At 43.0% G+C, this 23021-nt stretch overlaps 1 protein-coding gene across 2 annotated transcripts; it reads right to left on the reverse strand.

Moving 5' to 3' along the window:
• Positions 1 to 13035: 13035 nt before the first annotated feature.
• On the reverse strand, positions 13036 to 18881 carry LOC133926461 (probable tyrosine-protein phosphatase DSP2). 2 transcript variants are annotated; one of them, XM_062372413.1, is made up of 6 exons: positions 18515 to 18881; positions 18343 to 18436; positions 15329 to 15406; positions 13696 to 13753; positions 13565 to 13608; positions 13036 to 13464 (listed from the first exon to the last, which is right to left on the reverse strand). In XM_062372413.1, exons 1-6 carry the CDS (start codon positions 18784 to 18786, stop codon positions 13291 to 13293), a joined length of 720 nt encoding a protein of 239 aa, XP_062228397.1. In that variant the 5' UTR covers positions 18787 to 18881; the 3' UTR covers positions 13036 to 13290. The 2 variants fall into 2 exon arrangements, with proteins under 2 accessions (XP_062228397.1, XP_062228398.1); XM_062372414.1 differs by lacking the exon at positions 15329 to 15406 and having other exon boundaries at positions 18515 to 18879.
• Between the last annotated feature and the right edge of the window lie 4140 nt (positions 18882 to 23021).

Raw genomic sequence — 23021 nt, forward strand, 5'->3', positions numbered from 1 at the left:
TAGCTTCAGCTCTGAGATACGTATTAGATCTGGAGTTTGTATGATAAAATAAAGTAGTTTAAATTTTTATTTTTAGTTTAAAATAAAAATTAGATGATTTAACTAAACACTCTCAATTCATCTATAGCTTCAGATCCAAAATTTTTTGTAGCTACAACTAAAAAAATCTTAGATCTGAAGCTATGCCAAACGGGGCTTAAAACCTGAAAATTTTCGTTCTATTTCTCTTCAAAACTGCCCTGTTAAAATTGTCTCCCAAGTGTTAACATCTTGGCTTTAAGCTGCCATCCCCTTGTTCATCCCGATCAAACAGGCTTTCTTCGAGGTCCTAGTATACCTGAAAATTTTGTTTATGCCACCGAAATCATTCAAACTTGTCTGCCATTGCTCTCAAGTTAGACTTTCAAAAAGCTTTTGATTCCATTGATTGGAATGCTCTGGATGATATTCTTGAGGCTAAAAACTTTCATCCAAGATGGCGGCAATGGGTCATGAATCTTCCTACTTCTAGTCAGACTGCTGTGCTCTTGCATGGCAAACCAGGAAGATGGATTCAATTTAGAAAAAGGGTTACGTCAAGCGGTCGGCTTTCGTCATATCTATTTATTATTGTCGCGGATGTTCTACAAATGCTCATTAATCAGGCTTCAGCAAATGGCGAGATACTTCATCCGCTAATCCCGGACATGCTATGTCTGGTTCTTCAGTACGCCGACGATTCTATAATCATAATTCATCAAGCAGATGAAGAGCAACTAGGCCTGCTTTTTCTCTCTCTACCGGTCTTCATGTTCCCCTGGAACGTGCAACTGTTCATGCAAACTCCTTTTGTTGTCCAGTTTCTTGTGAAGTTTCACAGTTCAGAAGTCACTCCTTGGCTAACTTGGGTTCGAACTAATTATGGGTGGACCAACCATCATGATTTTGGCGATGAGCTTCCGGATGCAACTCCAGTTTGGAAGGATATCTGTGCAACTCTATCTGTCTTTCGTCAAGCTACAAAAGTTTTCATTGGAAATGGATCTATGACTGCGTTTTGGGTTGATCTTTGGTGGGGGTCACTAACTCCAAAAGACCGAATATCTCGATGCAGACCGCTCTTTTTACTACTTCACTTGTGCTTGCCCTCCAGCCCCGACTAATGCATGTTGCTGAAGCTGAACTACAAGAGCTGCATGCCCTCATGTCTTCGGTCGAACTTTGTCCAGAGATTCACGATGTATGTGTCCTGCGTGTTAAGATATGCAGAGCTTGAATAGCTAGACAGCTAGACAGCTAGAGTCATATTCAGCGGATAGAGCAGCTTGTGTTTTGAATAGCTAGCTAACATAGTCAACTTGGGCTATCAGTAAGAGTTGTTAACGCGTGTAACAGCTGACCGATTGCAGCAGCTATAGATAGAGCTCTGGTTTGATTCCGAGACCTGTAGATCATCCGGCAACTAACCAATTGTAACTCGGTTCAAACCAAACCTTGTATATCTCTAATTTCTATATAAGCACGAAGGGCTCGGAGGAGATCCTTGCGGCGAAACGTTTTACACTGCGTTCTAATTGCAAGACTCCGAGCTCCTCACAGTTGTATCATCTCGCCTTTCAGCATGAACCAATTGATGACTTTGCTCACAATGTTTGGGAAAAATTTGCTCCTCCCAAATGCAAGTTCTTCGTTTAGTTTTGAGAAACCAAGTCGAAATGTGACTTGGTTTAATTGTAACGAGTGATTGACAAGTGTGTTGATTTAGTTTGATAATTTTTGGATTGTAAATGCATGTAGATGTACTGCAACTATGATCATAACTAATCAAGGTTGCAGAGAAAATTGAGTTAGCGTGTTTGTCTGAGTCTAGGAAAAATATGCACACCAGATGATCTGGTGCTCTAGAAGTTGAACACGTCGGATGGTTTGGTGTTCAGATGGAGTACACACTAGAGTATTTCTTGCAGAGAGAGAAGATTCAGGAAGCGTTCGGGGCTGTACTACACGCCGGATGGTTTGACGTGTACACCGAAGGATCACCAGACCAATTATTGCAGAGAGATTACAAAATGAGTGGTTTAGTGGAATTGCATACACCAGATGATCTGACGATTGAAGATGAACACGTTGTATGCTTCGCCGGACTATTTCTTATAGAGAGGATTCCGGATGGAGGGGTTTGCTGAGTTGCACATGCTGGATGGTCTGGTGCTCACGCGGAGTGTGTGCCGGATCATCCAGCGTTCACGATTTTTCTGAGACGTGTTTTGAACTGAGGATCTCGATTTGGACTAACTGCAAGTTGAGCTCTATGTTGTTGGAGATGCATGCTTGCTTATCTCATGATGTGTAGATGATGGATGCAACTTGGCGGCCGACAGCGGGAGATTGGTGCTAAGCGGGGAGCTTGGTTCCAGACGATCGAGGGAGCCGGGGTGGAGTTAGGGGTGATCCGAGTTGTATACGTGGAGATCAAGCGAAGCATGAGAAGATGGGTGAAGATGACGTGGTGACAAAATCAAGCGAAAGGGATACCGGTGCAAGTGACAAGGTGACCCGAGGGATCGGGAGCAGGAGAGACTTGCCGGTGCTCAAGATCGTAAAATGATGTACACGTGTCGACATCGGAATGCTTGCCTGGGCCAGAGCAAGCGGTGGTGAGTCACGCTTCGAGAAGTGTGTAAGGCGGTTTCTCGGTTTGGCCTTAAAATCTTGGGTGGATGGAGTGCATGTGGTATCATCGCGAAGCTAGTATCGAGGAGAAGCTAAATTGTGAAGAAGCCACAACTGTTTGATGGACGGAGCGAAAAAATAGACCAAAATACCCTCGATAGTAGGTAGGAGTGTGCTACAAGAGAGAGGTATTTTGGAAATAAGAAAACTCACAAGGCCTATAAATAGAGGGGTAGGGCTATTGGGAGAGGGGGAGCCAGCTATTAGAGAGTTGTGTAGTTGAGTTTTTGAAGAGGAAGAGATGAAAGTTTAGCCTTTGTAATAGGTGAGAGCTTTTTGTGAGAAAAATACTTTGTAATCTGCTTAAAATAGGGCTGGCCTCTTGAAGAAATGAAGTTTATTTTGTCTCTCTTGCCTGTGCTCATCTCCTTCTAGTTTCCCTCAATTGGCTTCATTGCTTCGTTGCGAATTTTTCCTTTTGGATGAGATTTTCGTTTTGGTTTTTGAGCTGAAAATTTTCTTCCATGTGAAGTTGTTCCTCTTGTTGCTAGAGACATTAAAATTCACATACCAATATATATAAGTGGGTCTTGAATTCTCTTGTCTCTAGATCATCAACTTGGAGAATTTCTTCTACTGGTAATCTTTTCTTTGCTTCAAAGGTCTCTTTCCTCAAGTTGCTATCTTTTGTGGCGATGACCCGTGAGATAAGTTTTAATGGAACCTAGAGTTCATATACATCCACGAGAGCCATGTGTTTTTCTGGATATTTCCTTAACAACTTGATTCCGCTATTGGTTTTTGAGATGCGTCGAGTGATAAAAGGAAAAGGACATCCATTTCGAAAGAATTTGGTAAGGCACCTATTCATACCCCCTCTAGTCGCTATTCTCGGTCCTACAGGTTTGCTCGCCGGCAACATTTGAGTACAAAAGATTTTTTTTCCCATCTCTCAAGATTACGGCTGTTGGAGCAAAGACAAGGTATGGAATCAGTGCGTACATGTATAAATAACCTCCAAAGGAGAAGAATTTTTTCTCTCATCAAATACCATATCATTTCCGCATAGCCATAGTGATCAACACAGAGCCGCCACTGCAACCGGCATATGAGCGTTAGGCCATAAAGCCAGTTTTCCATCATATGAGCTACGCTACGAGACAGGTAAATGTTTGAAGCTACCTAAATGATAATCCATGCAAAATGGGCAAATCGACAATCAAAGAAGATGTGCTTAATCATCTCATTTATGTGAGAAAAGCAACATTTCTGACTACTTTTCTATTTTCTCTTTATCAAGTTATCCTTGGTTAGGAGTAGGGATGGCAATTAAACCCGATTACCCATTTACCCGTGGGTAAATACCCTAATAGGGTCGGATATGGGTTGCGTTTGGTACCCATGGGTATGTTCGTGGGTTAAAAGTATTACCTGACGGGTAGACAGGTACGGGTATAGGTAAGTTATACCCGTACTCGTGAAAACCGTTTACCCGTATACCTCTCTGACAAGTGGGCCCAAGTATCTCCAAATCCTAATCCCTTCATCTCCATGACTGTGTGCTCACCGCCGCCTCACTCAGTCACTCCCTCGTTTCTCCTTGCGACCACGACTCCATGTCTCCCCATTCGTGATTGTGTGCCCGCTGCTGCCTCCCTCTCCCTGGCACCCTGCAGTGCTGCTCCACCAAGCCAGCTCACCGCCACCTCCCTCTGCCTAGCCACCCTGCGCCGCCACTCCACCCAGACAGCCCATCACTGCCTCCCTCTCCCTAGCCACCCCGCACTGCCGCTCCACCCAGCTAGCTTGCTACCACCTCCCTCTGCCCGGACACCCGCAGATCCATGCAGGAGTAGCCAAAATCTACGCAGTCGCTCGACTCAACCAGCCCGCCACCCTCTCCCCGGCCACCCTGCGTCACCACCTCCCTCTATGCGTCTACCCACTGCTGCCTCCCTCTATGTGTCTACCAGTCGGAGGCCCAAACTTGAGTCCCTGATCCAATAGCCCGCCGAGCCACCGCTATGCGTCATGTGCTGTCGCGCAACAGTGAGTATTGATTTCAGGTCTGGCAGGTAAACGGGTATACCCGCAGGTGCAGGTACCCACAGGTGATGGGTTTGGTGCCCACTCCTCACCCGCGAGTGTTTGCGGGTATACCCATAGGTGGGTAAAATTTGATGGGTACGAGTTTGGGTGAGCACTACCCGTACCCGCTGTACCCGATTTCCATCCCTAGTTATGAGTACTCCTTGATGGAGGTACCAAAAGAATATTTTAATTTTTGTGAGCAATTTCAATTTTCACAAGTGTTTGTTGATATTTGGGGTCAATATTTTTTAGTGCGTGATATAAAGAATTTACTAAGAATTGACCTTTTTGTTCAAATTCCAGTTGAATTCATCCTGCTCTTGTGTAATATTGATGTTATTAAGCCTCCCAAGGATATTATTCCAGGCTATCAACTTTGGGCAATTAAGTTTCGTCAGAATGAAACATTCGGAGGTGATGACTGCAGAATTTGTGCAACGGTTTTCTGTTTATGGTGCACTATGAAAGGATCGAATGGCCCAAGAGGGGGTATGAACTGAACACTAATTAAAAATAACTTCTACTGAATTATAGAACAAGCAACAACCATACCTACTGGAAAGGTAAAGCAACTACACGATCAAACTAGAAAACAGCAAGAAAACAAGCATGTTATAACACAAAGTAAATATGGAATTGAAAGCTTGCAAGAAAGTAAATGCTCAAATTTAAATGTGGAAAAGTAAAGAGATGGGTAAGAAGACACTGATTTTTTCCCAAGGTATCAAGAAGTTGGCATTCTCCCTAGTCCTCGTTGGAGCATCCACCAAAGATATCGCTCCTCCTTAAGTCACCAAGACTTAAATACTCCCTCATGATTGTCACTTCTCCATCTTTGAATTGGCGTACATCAAACCAAGTACATCGCTCTTCTCAGGGCTCCCACAAGAAATCCAAGAGCTCACCAAGACACCTCCAATCACTGAAGGCTAGCTAGGTGTTGCCAATCACCAAGAGTAATAAGCAAATAGCTTCACTTGACCAAGATCAAGCCCAAACTTCAGCTAGATGCATGCTTGCTACTCTCTAAGCACTAATGATATCCTTAATCTTTAATTAGAGACTTTGCAAATCACTCTAGTGCTCTCTCTTGCTTCTTGATGACATACACGGTGTATGGGCTCATTTGGGTTGCAAGAGATTGAAGTGAGACCGAGTGAGGGGGTTTTTATAGGCTAAAGGTCCAAATCTAGCCATTGCCTAACTACCCACACTTTTCGTGAATGCCAAAAGGTCCGGCGCGCATCGACTTACACATGCTGGACCATCTGGCGTGTACCTTTTTCAAACACTACCAAAGCTAGCTGTCAATAGCCGTTATTGCTCTGAAATGCTCGGTGAAGCCTCCAGTTCACACGCCAGACCATCCGGCAGGTACAACCACAAAAAACCATCTAAGAAATCTTCTCTACAAGAAATACTCTAGCGAAGCCTTTAAAAGTACGCCGGACCATCCGACGCATTGTACTTCATCTTCTTCATAAATTTTGCATCTTCTGAAAACACTCCGGCGTGCTTATCCTTAACACTGGACCATTCAATGTGTTGACTTGAAATTTTCCTTCTGAGTCGAAACATTCTGGTGAGTTCAAACTGCTGGGCGCCAGACTATCCGTCATATGCAAATTTTTCTAAACTCGTCCAATTCAATTATTCTTTAGTTCTAGCTTCTCGATAACTCATCCAAGGGCTTCTCTGAGCTACCTAGTGCTAGAATTTCACAAGTGTGTATCGAACCAAGTCTAGACTAACCTAAATCAAGCTACTATTCTTAGCCCCTCTTTATAGTACGGTCAAAAGACTAAGAAAAAAATATACTACTCTAAGTATCCTTCATCTCCTTATGACACTTAGAACTAGAAGATCATTAATCTTGATGCTCATATCTTTTGATCATCCATAGAATCGCCTTAGGGACTAAGAATACTCAATCATCATTGTGAACTAAATTTTTGATACCCTTCAAAATATACTTATTAATCACAATGATACGGTTATCATTAATTACCGAAACACTTACCACTTACCTAGGAGCCTAGATGCTACACACTATATTATTTAATCCAGGTATTGGTCAAAGAGCGGTGAGTTTCCTAACCATGTGTCCTACCAGAATATGGTTTGTATGCCATCTTTGATGGTGAAGGTACCGAAGTGGAATAGGTTTCGCTTGACCCTCATCACCTTGGCCCAAAAATGTGAATCCCCTAGTTTCCATTGGACCTGAGATATTGTCTTTGAACCTAAATATTTATTTCTTAATAATTCCTTTCATACTTCTTCTTCATTCAAGAGTTTCAATAACCATTTATAGAGGAGAGATATATTCTGAACAACAAGATCTTGGATAACTAAACCACCTTGTTCTTTGGGTTGGCGGAGGATCCTCCATTTTGCCAATTGGTATATCTTTTTGTGACCATCACTTTGCTAGTAAAATCTGGAACGGAAGTAGTTGAGTCTTTGAAGGACCCATCGCGGAATTAGGAAGAAAAACATCATGTACGTGGATAGGCTATAAAGGACCGAGTTAATAAGGATAAGCATATCTCTTGATGGCAGATGCTTGCCTCTCTATTTGCTTAATCTCTTAGCAAATTGTTCTTCTACTCCTTTTCAATCTGTATTTTTCAGTTTCCAATAGTGAATTGGGATACCCAGGTACCACATCAGTAATTCACCCATCGCACAACCAAATAACTGGACATATTGATCAGCTTCATCCTGCACTGCCCCAAGTAGAACAACGCACTCTAATGAAAATTAATTTTAAGGCTGGGCAATTGCTCGAAAGCACAGAGCAAAAACTTCAAGTTCATAACCTTTTTCAAGTCATGTTCCATGAAGAGAATTGTATCATCCGCATATTGCATGATGTATAAGGTGCGACACGACCCTGCTGATTTGGCCATTAGATTTGGCCTTCTCACTTAAGATTGTTAACATGTCTACAACAACGTTAAACAGAAGTGGGGAGAGGAGATCTCCCCGGTGAACACCTTTTTTGTCTAAAAGTTTGGGCCAGTGTCGTCGTTGACTTTGATGGCCACACTACCGCCTGAAATGAAGCTCTCAATCTAGGAACATCTCTTAGGAGAGAAACCCTTCATTCGGAGGGTCTATATGAGAAAAGGGCAACTTAACCTTATCATACACGTCAATTTTAAAAATGACACCATTCATCTTTTCACGATTAGTATTTGGCAAACACTTGGTTTCCCGTTCCCCTTGGATGCTACACATATTGAGCAACTATGGGGTGAATTAGAAGAACTTCAAACTACATCAAGGATTCGTAGCTCCCTTATTATTGCAACTCTATGGAACATTTGGAAGTGAAGAAATGCTGAAGTTTTCTGACATGAAAAGGAAGCAGACTCAGTTGTCATTCAATGTTGTCATGACAATCTTGCTCTTTGGTCACATAGATGCAATAGACCAGTAGATCGCTGTCTCATGGTCGCGTGGAGTGCTACGTTTTCCAATCGGTACAAATGTTTTATTTCGCTCTCTCGTCTCCCTCACTTTTAATCTCATCAAATGCAATTTTTGTATCTATGAAATAAAATGTTCAGGCTGACTCCAAGGAGCTGGCATAGTTTCCTTAAAAAAAAGTTGAGTCCCCTTCTATATCTCATTTTTGTATTACTTGTTTTTTATGTTTTTTTGTGACAACTATTACTTGTTTGTTTATTACTTCAAAATTTTACCCATTTGGTTAATAGAATCGGAACTGTTTCGGGTGAGAAACAAGCTGACGCGAACCAAACGGGCGGACAACTAGCGATTCGCTAAACATGCTGGAGGGTGTTCTTATCCGCTCCCCTCGACAAGCCACCTCCATAAGTTCACCCGCGCCGCTGCCACCCTCGCCCCCCCCCCAGCTCATATGGCTGCTGTACACTAGAAAGTATTGGATTCATGATTTTGTTTTCCTCCAATCCGTAGAGAAGTGACCGATTGCCGAGGTTGTAGAGGCATACGTTTTTGTAGTTCTAATTGCCATGTCATTACATTGGATTGTAGGAATCAGCTTGGAAGCTCCTATAGGAATTCCTCCTTTCCTCTATATTTTAGAGGATTTCAAAAATTAGTTGAAATCTCCTGCTTCATTTCCTTCAAGAAGTTCGATGCAACATCACACTTCATATTTCCTCTAAACTCCACTTTGAGGAGTTGATTCGCTGTGAAGTTCCCGTGTTTTTTTCCCCTTCAGAATATCCAATGACATCTTTTTTACTAACTCCTGCCTTTGTCAAATTTAGGATTTCATTACCTGTGACACTCGGTTCTTGTGTCTTGCCTCTACATTCCAAAAGGGACTTGGATAGAGACATGTGAGGACATTTCTTTTTCTCGAACACGCATGAGGACTACGTGTCATTATGTTAAGAGAAGAAAAAGTCCAAGTACAAAGCTGAACCCACGACCAGGTTAGTTAGAACTTACATTCGCGCCACGGAACACAACTAACGACCTAGGCGAGTACTCACTCCAGCAAGGATCGCCACCCTACCGCTCCTCCCAAACTCCATAGCTTAGCCTCATCTAAGATTTCATCCAACAGCACCCACACCACCGGGCGAGCGCCGTCAAAGACACACCTATTTCGGAGCTTCCAAATGGACCAAGCGACAAGAATCACCAAGGAATTTAACCCCTTTTGGACCTCCCTGCTAACTCATCCCTGAATCTGCAACCACCAAGCATGTAAGCCTTTAATGAGTCCATCCGGTGCCAACTCTTGTAAGCCCACTCGTCGGATTGCCTTGTACCAAACTTCTCTCGCAAAAACACAAACCGTTAGCAAATGATGCATCGATTCAGGCTCTTGATCACATAACGGACAGCTCACCAGGTGTTGTAATCCGCGATGCTCGAGCCTATCAGCTGTCCAACACCTATTCTGCATGGCCAACCAAACAAAGAACTTTGCCCGAAGAGGTGCCCAAGACTTTCAGACTCTCTTGTAAGGCTCAAAATGGATGGATCCCGTAAAGAAATGTTGATATGTTGAGCGCACTGAAAACTGTCCTGATGCCGATGGAATCCATATGTGCTGTTTAGAGCAGCTCGCATCAAGAACCACCCCCTCCACTGCATCCCAAATGCACAGAAAGTTGACCATTGCCGGCACAGACAACCCTCTAGTGATGTCACGAATCCAAGTCCTATCTATCAGGGCAACAACCACCGTGCGCCTTGCCACTGCTCTCTTCCGCACAAAGGGGATCAAAGCAGGTGCCAAGTCTAGTATGGATCGACCATGAATCCACCGGTCCGACCAAAAAAACACAGAAGTGCCATCCCCTACCTTTGAGATCACAGACAACGCGAAGAGTGCTGTCACGTCCCAAATTCTGAATCACGCATTTAAGCAAAATCATGCTTCTTAAGCATTATGCTTAATTTTGTGTAATGGTAATTCGAAGCGCTAATGCACTTTGTTAAAAGTCATTTGGATAAGAGAAAGAAAATTGAGGGGAGAAAAGAATGAAAATTGCTTTGGAATTACCCATTTTCTCTAACACGTGGGCCCCACAACCACCCACCCCCTCTCTCAAGTGGCCAGCACCCCACTTGCCCTCTCTCTCCTCTCCTCACTCCACACATCCCCACCAAGCTGCAGTAGTAGCAGCTCCCCCTCTCTCCCTCTCTCACTCAAGCCCACTCTCTCTTTTCTTCCAAAATCCGAGCTCAAATGGAGGATTCAAGGTATGCATGTGGTACCATTGCATTCTCTAGCTCATGAGCTACTCATCTATCCAATCCATTTTCGTTTTTGTGGAAAAATCGAGTAGTTCTTGAAGTTCTTGGAGTTCTTGAGCTTTTTTAGCAAAAATAGAGTTTTGGTCGAAAATGAGCTCTAGGGTCGTGTGGCTAGTTGATGAGTAAGTTTCAGGACCCTTAGACTACCCCTAACATGTTCCCTTTAGGCTTGGAAAAGATCGCAACTCGAATCAACCAAAATCTACTCAAGAACAGTTTTCTGGGCTGGCCCGGATATTCCGGACTCACCCGGAGATTCCGGGTTCAGCAGGATGGTGTTTTGTCCTGCCCGGATGTGGAGTTCCCCTGGGTAGGTCGGTAGAGAAAACCGGACACCGTTGACCGCTTTGCGCCGGTTAAGCATCGATCATCGGTGTTGTTAGCTTTAGCACTTACCTTACTCACCACATACCGATCTAATGGTAAGGCGAGCCAAATACCTTCGCAGCTGTGGCTTTTTGGGTGTGGACATCGAAGGTGTGAGCAGGCGGGCTTGTAGCGGTACTAGTTTGTTCCGGAAGTAGTTCTAGTACCACCGTGCCGAGCGATGCATGATCCAAACGGTTAAGGTTGGTTGGGAAAGGTTGTCAAGAGTACCCCTTTTGTGCACTTTGGTCGGTGGCACAAGCCGAATGGTCCTCGTGTCGCGTGGGTCCAAGAGTATCTCCCTGTAAAGTGTATAAATAGTTCGAACTGCCACGCTCTCGGTCATGAGCATGCTTTTATCCATTTGCATCGGTCGTAGAGTTTTGAGTATGGTTTTGTGGTTCGGTATATGGGAGATGGTGGTATTGGTACTTGTTACTTATTGATACACATGTTGGTTACAGTTACATTTGTTCAGTTGTTAGTTGCAGGGTAGTTTTAATATGTTTTGGTTATGTTTCGATCGCTCACACATATGTCTAGGATGCTTAGTGCATATATTTTACTTAACCTGTGGCTTATCCTTGCTAATGATCAATGCATAATCCTTAGAGTCGAGCTATGTATATGTGCTTTATATGGTTTAAGTCTTGCGAGTACCTTCGTATTCATGCTTGCGCTTTCAGGTGCTCCTGCTGCTGAGGAAGAGGCTATTTTTGGTTACTTCGGACTGCCGATCAGGGCGGCGGGTAAGAGTGGTGCATCCTACTCTGAAGGTGGCGTGTTGAGACGGTGCCTAAGGGCATATGGCGCCGTTCTCTTTTATTGTTTATAAGTTTAACTTTCCGCTGTGTAGTTTTTTTGTGTTTAGGAGTTGAGGGGTTTTATCTCCTCCTAGCTCGTTTTTGTTGTAAATTATTGAAATCAGTTGCATGCTTAATACTTGTAATATAAATGTTTATTACTCGCTCTTTATTAAGCTATATGTTGTGATGTACATGTTGGAAGACATGTGTTACGATCTTTGGGCATAAAACACGTGCCGGGACTATCGGGATGATATTCTGGTTAATCATCGAGGTTATGATTATAAATAATGATCATTCTAGTGATTAATTAGAATATTGTTTGGACGGTTCTCCACAAGTGCTCGAGCATTGGAAGGGATCACGACCCCCAGCTTCCCCCAAGGCCAGTTCGGCTGTGATTTCAATAGCCAAAGCCAACGCATCCGAAGAGCCCATCCGAGCACCTCCAAGTTATGGATGCTGAGCCCGCTGAGCTCTAGGGGACGGCACACACGGTTCCAAGCCACAACACAATGACCCCCTGCACATCTTTCCGACCCTTCGAAAGGAAGCTCGTTGACGCTTGTCGATGACCTTCAACGCCCATCTCGACACGTCAAGAGCCAAGAGCGAATAAATGGGGATTGCAGTAAGGACAACCCAGACTAGAATTGATCTTCCCGCGATGTTTAGCAAGCCGGCTTTCCACCCTGGCAACTGATCGTCAATTGTATCCAGGAGTGGTTGCAAATCTGACTTGCGCAGCTTATGGAGCAACAAAGGGAGACCCAAGTATTTGCACGGTAAGCTCGAAATCTTGCACGGCAACTCCGATTGGACCAAGGCCAAATCACTCTCCTTGCTTCGGATGGGAATGGCAGCACTCTTCTGCATATTGGCTATCAATTTGGAAGCATCGCCAAAACACTGCAAGATAGCTTTGGATGTTGCCAGGTCCTGAGCTGATGGCTGGATGAATAAGACGACATCGTCCGCAAAGAGGGAAAGCCGGTGTCCAATCTCCTTACTCGCTAGCGGTTGTAGCAGTTTCTCTCGGCCAGCCAAGCCAAACAATGCATTGAGCACGTCCATCACAAGGATAAACAGCATCGGAGATAGAGGATCTCCTTGACGGCCCCGACGATGCATGATCAGCTCTCCCAGCCATCCGTTGAGGAGAACCCGAGTCGACGGAGCCCCCGGTGAGGACATTTCTTATTTTCTCTTAGATTAATATACATGATCACTGATCACATTCGTGCAAGAAGAGCCAAGCTTTTCGCATTGAGAGAGAAGTTGGTTCCCGCCGAGCAATGCTACTCGAGTACATCTTCAGTACCCGAAAACAATGGTGAATTCCTCGCAAGAGTTGCCAAAAAAGTGAAAACCTCTCGCAATCCTACCACAACTGTCTGGTTCTTATGCTCCGCAGTTCGCTAAGCAGGGGAAACTAAACCTCTCGAACACAATTTTTCTGCAATGGTCTCATCACTATCGCATGGATTCTACCGGGTTCCAAAATTATTCACTGCTGAATCGATTCAGTAGAGTGGCCGCAGGGAGATAGACTGGGAGATGTACTAGACTTGGGAGGATCGAGCGATCGAGCGATCGCGCGCCTTGGTTAACATTGTGAAGGTGTCAGGTGCTTCAAGCTTGAGACGTCGAACAGCTCCATGAACCTCTGGTCAGTAATTCTCGCTTTCGAAGCGGCGAAGCGATGGTACTCGTCGAAAACTGAAGACAGGCACCATTTCTGCAGCTTCCTCAAGCACCCGACGACGCAGCCAGTTCGATGCTGCAGATATGCAAACATCCAGCAGTTAGATGGGGAACACAAAGTTATCATTTTCTTTGGGGATATTAACAGCAAACTGCAAAATGGGAACTGTGCTTACCTTGCCTCTCTTGCAGTGAATAAGCAATGGTTGGTTTCTTGGGTCTGGATTGAAGAGAACAGTATAGGGTGAGATTTATAATGCTATGATGTAAGTATGCAAGATATCCAATCTATAGAAAGATGCAGTACCAAGGACAACTTTGAGCGCCTCTCGAATTTTGTCATCGGGGATGTTGACGAATGGTTCCTGCAGCAACAGCATTTCAGGCGTTATCAGACCGTTCATGAGCTGCATTGGGACTCGGGACTTGGGATGAAGCGAATAATTCGTACACACAGACTGATGAGTTGTAATAAGAACCATATATTTAAAAGAGAAATATGACGTACAAAGTTGAGCAATCCTACATACTAATTACAGGTTAGCTCGGTATGCAAAAGGTTCCTTTCCTGTCACTGCCAAAAGCAGACAGTTTTCTTATCCATGTGCCACTAGCAGGTCATGGAAGAAAAAAAAATGAAGTACAGAGATTTACTGAAGCGCATTGGTAGAAAATATACTGTCATACGACTAAGATTGGGTTATATGACGGGACAGAAATGCAGCAAGGTTAATAGAAGCCACAAGTCAACAGAGATACAAGATGACCACTTCCTAGAGAACTGACTGATGATGATCAATTCTAGTTTTCAATGGTTTTAAGCAACTGGGCCTCTATCAATTTTAATCTATACTTCTATTCTAATATAAAAAACACAAGCTACTTGTTTCCTATGTTCACCTTGTTTTGTATACACAGAACAAACAACACCCTGAGATTAATTTTATCTAACAACCTAGATCGATTTGATGTTGTGTCGTCCCATCTAACAGCTCAAGGCTTGCGGATCCTTTGTTCCCCTCCCCACTATAAAAATCACATGCACACGCCGATAACCACAATCAGAATTTATGGCTCTAATCAAGCATTATTAAATGGCTCAAATTAAATATCATTCCATTCCATCTATTATTCCTATCCCGGCCATTTGGTCGCTTCAACAATCCAATCCCGTGATTTACATCTATCGTTGCTCTTCCTTCCCCAAACTTACGCATCACGCTCCCCTACGCATGCCCTCTCCACAGAACAACGCTGCCACCCCTCTCCCTCCAAAGCCGACACTATGACCACGCATGATCTGCTGGATGTCATCCCCACGAATAGAGCTGGGACTTTGGGCCATATTTTTTGGGCCGGCCCGAGCCCAGCACGGCCCGGTGAAGCTTAAGCCCGACCCGACCCGAGCACTGATGGGCCGGGTCAGTCCGGTCCGATTTATGGGCCGGGCCGGGCCTTGATATGGGGCCCAATGGGCGGTCTGGCCCGGTAAAAATGGGTTCGCGACCTCACATGCGGTGGTACTGGGCCCGTGCCAGCCCGGCCCGATAAGGCCCATCGTGCATTCGGGCCGGGTTTGGGCCTAGCTGAAGGAGGATTGGGCTAGCCCGACCCGACCCGAATAGTTTATCGGGCCATCCAAGCACGGCCCGAAAAGCCCGAAGCCCGAATGGGTCGGGTCGGGCCGGCCCGACCTGGCCCAAGTCCCACCTCTACCCACGAACAACGATCATGTCCTGCCGTGGGCCGATAGCTAGCAAACAAGTTAGACTCGACATGCATGCATTCATCTGCGCCGGGGGAGATCACGGTCGTCGGTGTCGCCCCTCACACCCTCACCTCAAAGGGTCAACGCAACACAATGGGATATCAAACAAGTATTATATTTGTTTTATTTGCATGCGAGCGAACGGCTCACTAGCTAGGCGCACGGGCACGACCTTGCCAGTCCGGGATTCGACCCCCGGGCGTGTACCCTCATTTAAGGTCTCCAATGTAGGCTCGGGAAGGGGACCCGACTGTAAAAAAAACAAGTATTATAATAGTATTGTATAACAAATACAATCATTAGTCACAAGAATTCGAGTTATATATTTCAAATCTAGCCACGCAATTGCACGGGCCATTTTGCTAATGAAAGAAAAAAACAACTTCGCTAGGTCTATGAGACCACAGTTTTCCTCACAAAAATAAAATAGGATTTGGAATGATGTAAACCAAAATTTGGAACGAGGCCAACCATAATGGTGGGCATGCATAGGGGTTATTTTATCAAGGAGTACTACATGAGGATAATGACCCCCCAAAAATGGCCAGACAATGCCAACGGTGACCAAACCATTGATTATCGATAGCTATGAACGGTTCACCTAGAAGATCGTAGTTCATTAACAGAAAACAAACAGACCAGCCGCTTTCATATGAATGACAAAGCACTTCCGACCATTCAATGATAGTACAATTAGCCTTTTGCCTATCTTCCACTTTTGCATCACGTCATGGATGACTTCAAAGTTCAACAATAAAACAGAGAGAAAATAATTGCGAATTTTACCTTTTCTTTCAGTTCATATCATCAATCCAGCATTGACCATCTTCCAAAGAAAAATGATTTTAAGTACAATTAGCTTTTTTGATAAGAATGATTTTCTTCAGAGATTACAAGATAGCCAGTGTTGACCATCTTCCAAAGAAAAATGAATCACATACTTTTTATTGGATTCAGAATATCTAAAGCACAATCGAATGTATATTTGACCAATTGTCACGGCTTTCCACTAATATTTCATCAGAAACTTGTAGCCATCGCTTGATTAAAACAAATCAGATTAAAACTTTGTTGGCACATGCAATCAAGTATATGATACAATGATTGCATTAATAAACTCAGAAAATAATGACACCTTAAGAATAGTCATATATACAGCTTACAAAACATTTTCAGCTAACACATGTTTCCCTTCAAATCCTCTTTCATTTAAGAAAAGTTTCCGAAGTTGTACAAATTTTGCATATCCTACTTATGCACAGGTGACATAGCATAGGCATATTCTTAATGAGGGTGACAACACATTTGCAATATCAGGACATTTGTAATTCATGATAACGAACAAAAGAAAACACATGGAAAAGCAATTCAACACATACCTACATGTAAATACATACATTTACAATTTACATGATGGCAACATCAAATGCAGAACATTAGCGCCGAATATGGTTACAAGACTCCATTTCCAGTAAAATAATCCAATTTATTGCCCATGTTCAGATTCATCTGTATTACTTTATATCAAGCACAAACCTACATTTCTCGAAACACCGAAGCAGACCCATGACGTTAGTGTCATTCCTCTCATCAGCAACAAAACAGGACACTGGACAGCGATATGTATGGATGCACATTGTGCTACCATTATGCAATGCATCAGTGTATCTATTCCTAGGCACCCTCAGCATGGGGGAAAACTACAACCCAGCTTTTATGACCCTTTTTTTTTTTATCGTGCATTCACCCTCGTCAGACGTCACTGCTTATGTTAGACATATCATGCAACTTGCCTCACACAATATAAACCAGTACACTTCAGAAATCAGAACTCAATTTATGTATGCTGTTTGACACCACATTACAATTCGGGTATCTGCAGTCAATTTTGGGCCTTTGGCAGCTAAGTGAGCCCATAATAGATTAGGCTGCCAAATACAAAAGGAAGCATAACAACTCAATTTGCTGAAACAGCAAAAATATATTACCAACGACTCATGGGTTATAGTTTGCAAAAGTGTGACAAAGTTACCTTTTTCAAAAGTTCATCTTCAACACAATTTAAAGAAATGCATTTTCACATAAAAACAGAAGAAAACTCGCATTGTCACAAAGAATTGTCTGTTTGCCCCTCTGGAATCAATAAAGCTGCCCACAAAAAAAAAAAATCTAACAAACTTCTAAGGAGTATAGGACATGGCCAGAATGGCGAGCTACTGTAGATAGGACATGACTAGTGAATTGAGCTGCTCACACCGAAGTCCCAACAAAAGAATCTTTGTGTCCCTCCGGTTATAAATACTTGTCGTTTTGATCAAGATCTGATCAAATTTTTAAAATTTTGATTGTCAATAGCTTCTAAAATATTTAATTTAAAAATATAAAAATTATGTATAGATTTATCTTGAAAAATACTTTTATAATATTATATTTTTATTAGATTATAACTATATTCTAATAAAAAATAATAATCAAAGTTGTATATCGAAAATGATGAAAAATAAATAAAGACAAGTATTTATGACAGGAGGGAGTATCAAAGTAATTGCATAATTTACCTACTTTGCACAAACAATGAAAAAATAACTGAAACAAGAAACAGAAAGAAGAAAACAAAAACAAAATAATTCTCAAAAAGAAAAAAAGGAAGAAAAGTAACACCAGTGGAGATGCTCCAAGCCAAAAGGAATGATGCACACTCGCCGGTAGCCTTGTATTCACAGGAACATACCAATAAAAAACATTTGAGAATATTGGGAAAAGAATTGTTTAAAATTGGCAGCACAGCTAGCTTGATTGATCAAAGCAATGCTGAAAGGGGCCTCTACCGATTCGCCGTGAAATTTGAAAATTCTCCAGATAGCGGTACTACTTGGAGAAGATTTATATATGGACCCTTTCAGGCAAATCAGTTGCAAGAACAAATGAATTCCACTCAGTAAAGCATTGATTCGCCCCCAGATCATCACTGTGAAAGTACAGCTGGTACTAAATTAGGATGCAACACACGACATGATCAGCAACGTCGGTTCGGAGCAAACAAGCCGGGCGTCATGAATGTTACCGAAAGCAACTGTATTTTATCCGTCCACTGTAATTCTACTTCTCCACGAATTGCCATTTAACCAACGCGAAGCAGCAGACAATTTCGTTGAAACCAGGTCAGGTTGTTAATTGTTTCGTTACCTTGCGCCCTTCGATTCCGAACTGGTGGAGCTTGATCTCGTTCTTCTCAAGAAACACCGTGTTCGTCTCCGGGTACGGCTCCGGGCACAGGTACCTGCGCGCAGGAGCGGTCAGAGCCGCACGAGCACGCAAAAGAATTCGAGAGACGCGAGAGAGTAAAAGAGGTCCTCACACGATGGAGCGGAGGTTGAGGGACTTCAAGAACCGGAAGTTGGCGGTCTCAGGGAAGCCGGAGCGGAAGATACCGTCGTCGACCATGGCGAAGTTGAGCGGCGGCACGAGCGCCGCCTCTTCACACACCGCCGGCGGCAGCGGCGGCGGCGGTAAGGGGCAGATCTTGGGGGGCTTCTCGTGCTTCCACAGGTCCAGACCGCTCATCTCCATGGCGTCCTCCCTCTGGTCCGCCTCCAGGACCCTCTGCTTGGGCGTGACCTCCAGCTTCATGGCTTCGCTGGCACGGGGAGGGCAGAGTCGTAAAACTGGGAGCAGCCGAGCAGGTGGTGGTGCGGTGCTGTGAGCGTTGGGGGCGTATCGAGAAGGCCGGTTATTTATAGGGGGGAGAAGGAGAAGGTAGGAGAAAAGGTTGGGCACAGAGGAGGGGGTAAGAGTCCGGGTCTGACATTTTGACGATCCGAGGTGAAATTAAAAATAAGTGTTCTATTAAATATAAATTTAAAATATTTATATATTAATTGTAAACGTAAAAGTAATTGATTAACTTAAGAAAAAATTATCGATTATCACATAGAACTCGCAAATCCTAATGATATCTATCCCTAATCAATGTCCAACCAATCGATTATCGATGGCCTACTGCAATATACTAATAATATTAGTCGAATTAGAACTTTGATTTGACAGAGAACCGGAGGACGGGAGGAGGATCATCAAACATCAATTCGTCATGAGACACCTTTGACTCCTTCCGTCCTTCGTTCACTGAGTTGTGCGCCACCTCGTCTAGAAATTCCGATTGCCATCAGTTAACAGAGGCACCGTTGATGATGCAATTTTCAATCGCAATTATGAATTATCAAATTCCCATGGCCGCCGCTGACTTACCACTTCGACAGTGTCGTTGTGTCCTCGGTCCTGGATCTTGTGACCATGAAGTCAACGGAGTCGCCAGCCGCCAACGCCAGGATGCATCTTCTTGAACAGGGTCGGTAGGAACAGGAATCACGATTAGAACTTGGGTCTCAGGAGACCAATGGTCGTCGACACAACCTAGCCAGATGGGCGATCGAGTAGCCAACCAAAGGAACATGACAATCTGGGCCTAACTAGGCACAACCTAAGACATGAATGGTTGTTTGCTGATCAGATACTAGACCGAAGGAGCAGGCCTGCGAAGGAGGAAAGAAGCCCACCTAATATTCGGCTACGTGACAACCTATGGCCCAGCACCTTAAACTTGGCCTGCTATGCTTCATCGTCACGTCCAAAGAGGGGCCTGGGGTGGACGCCCCACTCACCCCAGGGCCAGCCCTAGAGAGAGTGGAGTGGGATGTCACCCTCTAACTTCGTATGCAATTTTTTACGAGTCGATAGCTCTCATATGCATTGATAATATTTGATCTTACTATAGTATCTTTCGTAAAATACTGTTTTGTGAGAGTGATTATGATTAATATGAGAGGTGAAAATTTGAGATGGAGAAGATATTAACGTGATATCTATGATTATGAAATATAATCTCGAATGGTTGGTCGAAATAACTATGATGGATCAGATGTAGAGGTGAAAAAGATGATTTAATTATGGAGCAGATAATGCATGGAATATTGTTATTCATGAGATGCTTTCGAACGGAGAATTAACAAGCAGATGTTTTCAGGGCCCACATGAGCGTCGTGACTGAGAGCATATCCGACCGACAAGTATTTTGCACCCACACAAATATAATTTTCACGTCGTTTTTATTTTGTGATATGTGGCTTATAATTCAACACTTATCTTTGTGTAGGAGGATAGATAAAATATGCGTAGACACATAGGACCCGTTTGGCAGGGGTTTTTAGAAACATTTCAGTTTCATATTTCATCCAAAAACGTTTATTTGATAAATTAGAATCATCTTTGAAAACTGTTTAGCTAATCAATGATAGAAAAATATGTGTATAGAACACTTATGGCCTGTTTGTTAGGGATCCATATTCTTATAAAAATATTTCAGTTTCTAATACTCTCTACTACTCTTCTCATATATAGGTGGCTGGTGAAAAACTAGAGAATAAGTGGCTCATCGACTCTGGTTGTTCACGTCATATGATCAGAGATTCATCATGGTTCTCTAGCCTCACCCTAATAAAGAGATATGAGTATATGACTTTCGTGGATGATCGGAAAGAAAGGGTGAAAGATAAATGTATGGTAAAAGTGAAACGAGAGTTTCACTCTTAAAGATGTGGTTTTAGTGGAGCATCTGAGATATAATTTATTTTATGTATCTCAGTTGTTGGACGAGGACTTGAAAGTGCATTTCAAATGCGATACTTCTCGAGTTCTTGATTCTTTGAACGTTTTGATTTGTTGGATTTCTAGAGTTAGGAGAGTTTTTGGATCTGATTTTTCTAAGTCTGTTGGTTCTTCTAGATGCTTAATTGCTCAACCTTCTTTTGAGCCTTAGATGTGGCATAGAAGACTAGTTGTGAGGAATCGTCCAAATAATATTTCAATTAGTCACTAAGTCGATCATTTATGGAATCACGACTCTCATGACTAATAGAAATATCACCCCGATAGTCTCGGCATGTGTTTCTTCCAGGATCGGAACACACACCTTTACAACAAGCACATCATCACAAGATATAATAAAGAGCGAGTGATTAAATTAGATTACAAGTCTTTAAGTAGATTAAACATTTATGGAATCACGACTCTCATGACTAATAGAAATATCACCCCGATAGTCTCGGCATGTGTTTCTTCCAGGATCGGAACACACACCTTTACAACAAGCACATCATCACAAGACATAATAAAGAACGAGTGATTAAATTAGATTACAAGTCTTTAAGTAGATTAAACTTTTAAAATAAATACATGAACCGAACATTATTAGAGTAGCTACGTAGCGGAATAAAATACATGATAATAAAAGATGAGTAGCACCATTTGCCCTAAAGCGTAACTCCAAAGTAACAACACACCGAGTAGATGACACTACTCTTGCCCGTCACCAACATCGGCGGGCGTAAAGTAGCCAAAAACTAAGTCTTTCTCACCTAAAAAGTAAACAAAGCATGTGAGTACGAAGGTACTCGCAAGACGTATTCCATAATAGGCACTTATAAATAGCCCGACTTCAAGAAGAATGCATTTAGGGTAATTAGCAAGGACTCAGCCGCAATGGTTAAGTAACTTCATATGCAAAGGCGATTTGGGCTCAAGTGTAAACATCTACACCTGACCAAGACTTCCTTGTAACTTGAGATCATAAACATAACCAAAACTGGACTAGTACCATATTAACACGTCATCAACATCACCATCCACTAGCCATCATACCACAATAACATCCCAATATTGAATCTCTACGATTGATGTGGATAGACAATAGCTTGCTCATGACCGAGAGCGCATCAATTCGAATTGATCTTACACCCTGCAAGGGGTACCTCTTTACCCATACGATACGAGGACCATTCGACTTGCGTCACCCACTAAAGTGCACACAAGAGGGTACTCGTGATAACCTTTCCCAATTGAGCACTGACCGTTTGAACATGCAACTATAGGTACGGAGGTCCACTAGGGCTACTCCCGAAGCACCCCAGTTACACCTAAAGGTGTAGAGGTAATTAGAACTACTCCCTGAGCAAATTAGATACCTCTACAAGCCTATTATACCCACACCACCTTTACGACGTTACCTCTACAAGCATATTATACCCACGACACCATAGACCCACAAGCCAAAAGGCCATAGCTACAAAAGGTATTCAACTTATATACCATTATATCAACATGTAGTTAGTACAGAAAGTGCTAAAGCTAACGGCAATAACGGACGATGCTTAATCGACTCAAGCGGGCATAAAGCATCCGAGACTCCCTTCTCGAGCCATCCCTATCGCCCACTCAAATCTTGTCTCATCCTCACTGACTCACACATCCCATCATCATCTTTGTGCAATAGAAATAAGCCCTAAGCTCACGAACGATGGCCGAACCACCGCTCAACTTCTACCTGTGACCTAAGCCTTGCTAAGCATAATATGTTCATTTTAGGTTAGACCATTAAGTGTTATACCCAGGGTTACTGTCACACCCCGAACATGGGCCCATGCGACAGCCGCCACATAATTATGGATTAAAAACCCATAACCATGTTAAGGCAAAAATACTCAAATAAAATTAGTGGTTTACAGTAGCGGAAGTTTTATTTACATGAGAAGTTATAATTTACATGATTAAGTGTTTGCTTATACAACTTATTTTGATGTAAACAAATTATTAAACACTACACTATTGATATATCCCAAAATTTCCCGCGTATAGCATCTAATTGTCGATGTCTTGATCATGACCTTGAGATTCTGCGTTTAACACCCAAGACAAGTATGAGTATAAAATACTCAGCAAGATAAAGACATTGCATGTATAAATAAACTTGAATTATTCAGATATCCAAATTTTCATTGTTTATTTAACTCTGCAGAGATTGTCCAATCACT

This window comes from Phragmites australis, chromosome 8, assembly GCF_958298935.1.
Source record: "Phragmites australis chromosome 8, lpPhrAust1.1, whole genome shotgun sequence".
NCBI classification, from domain to species: Eukaryota; Viridiplantae; Streptophyta; class Magnoliopsida; order Poales; family Poaceae; genus Phragmites; species Phragmites australis.

What these genes read in the sequence shown, in the direction of transcription:
- LOC133926461 (XM_062372413.1), bottom strand. Translation starts at nt 18,786, where the DNA reads ATGAAGCTGGAGGTCACGCCCAAGCAGAGGGTCCTGGAGGCGGACCAG. An exon ending in CTCAACCTCCGCTCCATCGT is followed by an intron (nt 18,437 to 18,514) that starts GTGAGGACCTCT and finishes TCCTGCGCGCAG; the next exon opens with GTACCTGTGCCCGGAGCCGT. An exon ending in TCGGAATCGAAGGGCGCAAG is followed by an intron (nt 15,407 to 18,342) that starts GTAACGAAACAA and finishes TTTTTTTTACAG; the next exon opens with TCGGGTCCCCTTCCCGAGCC.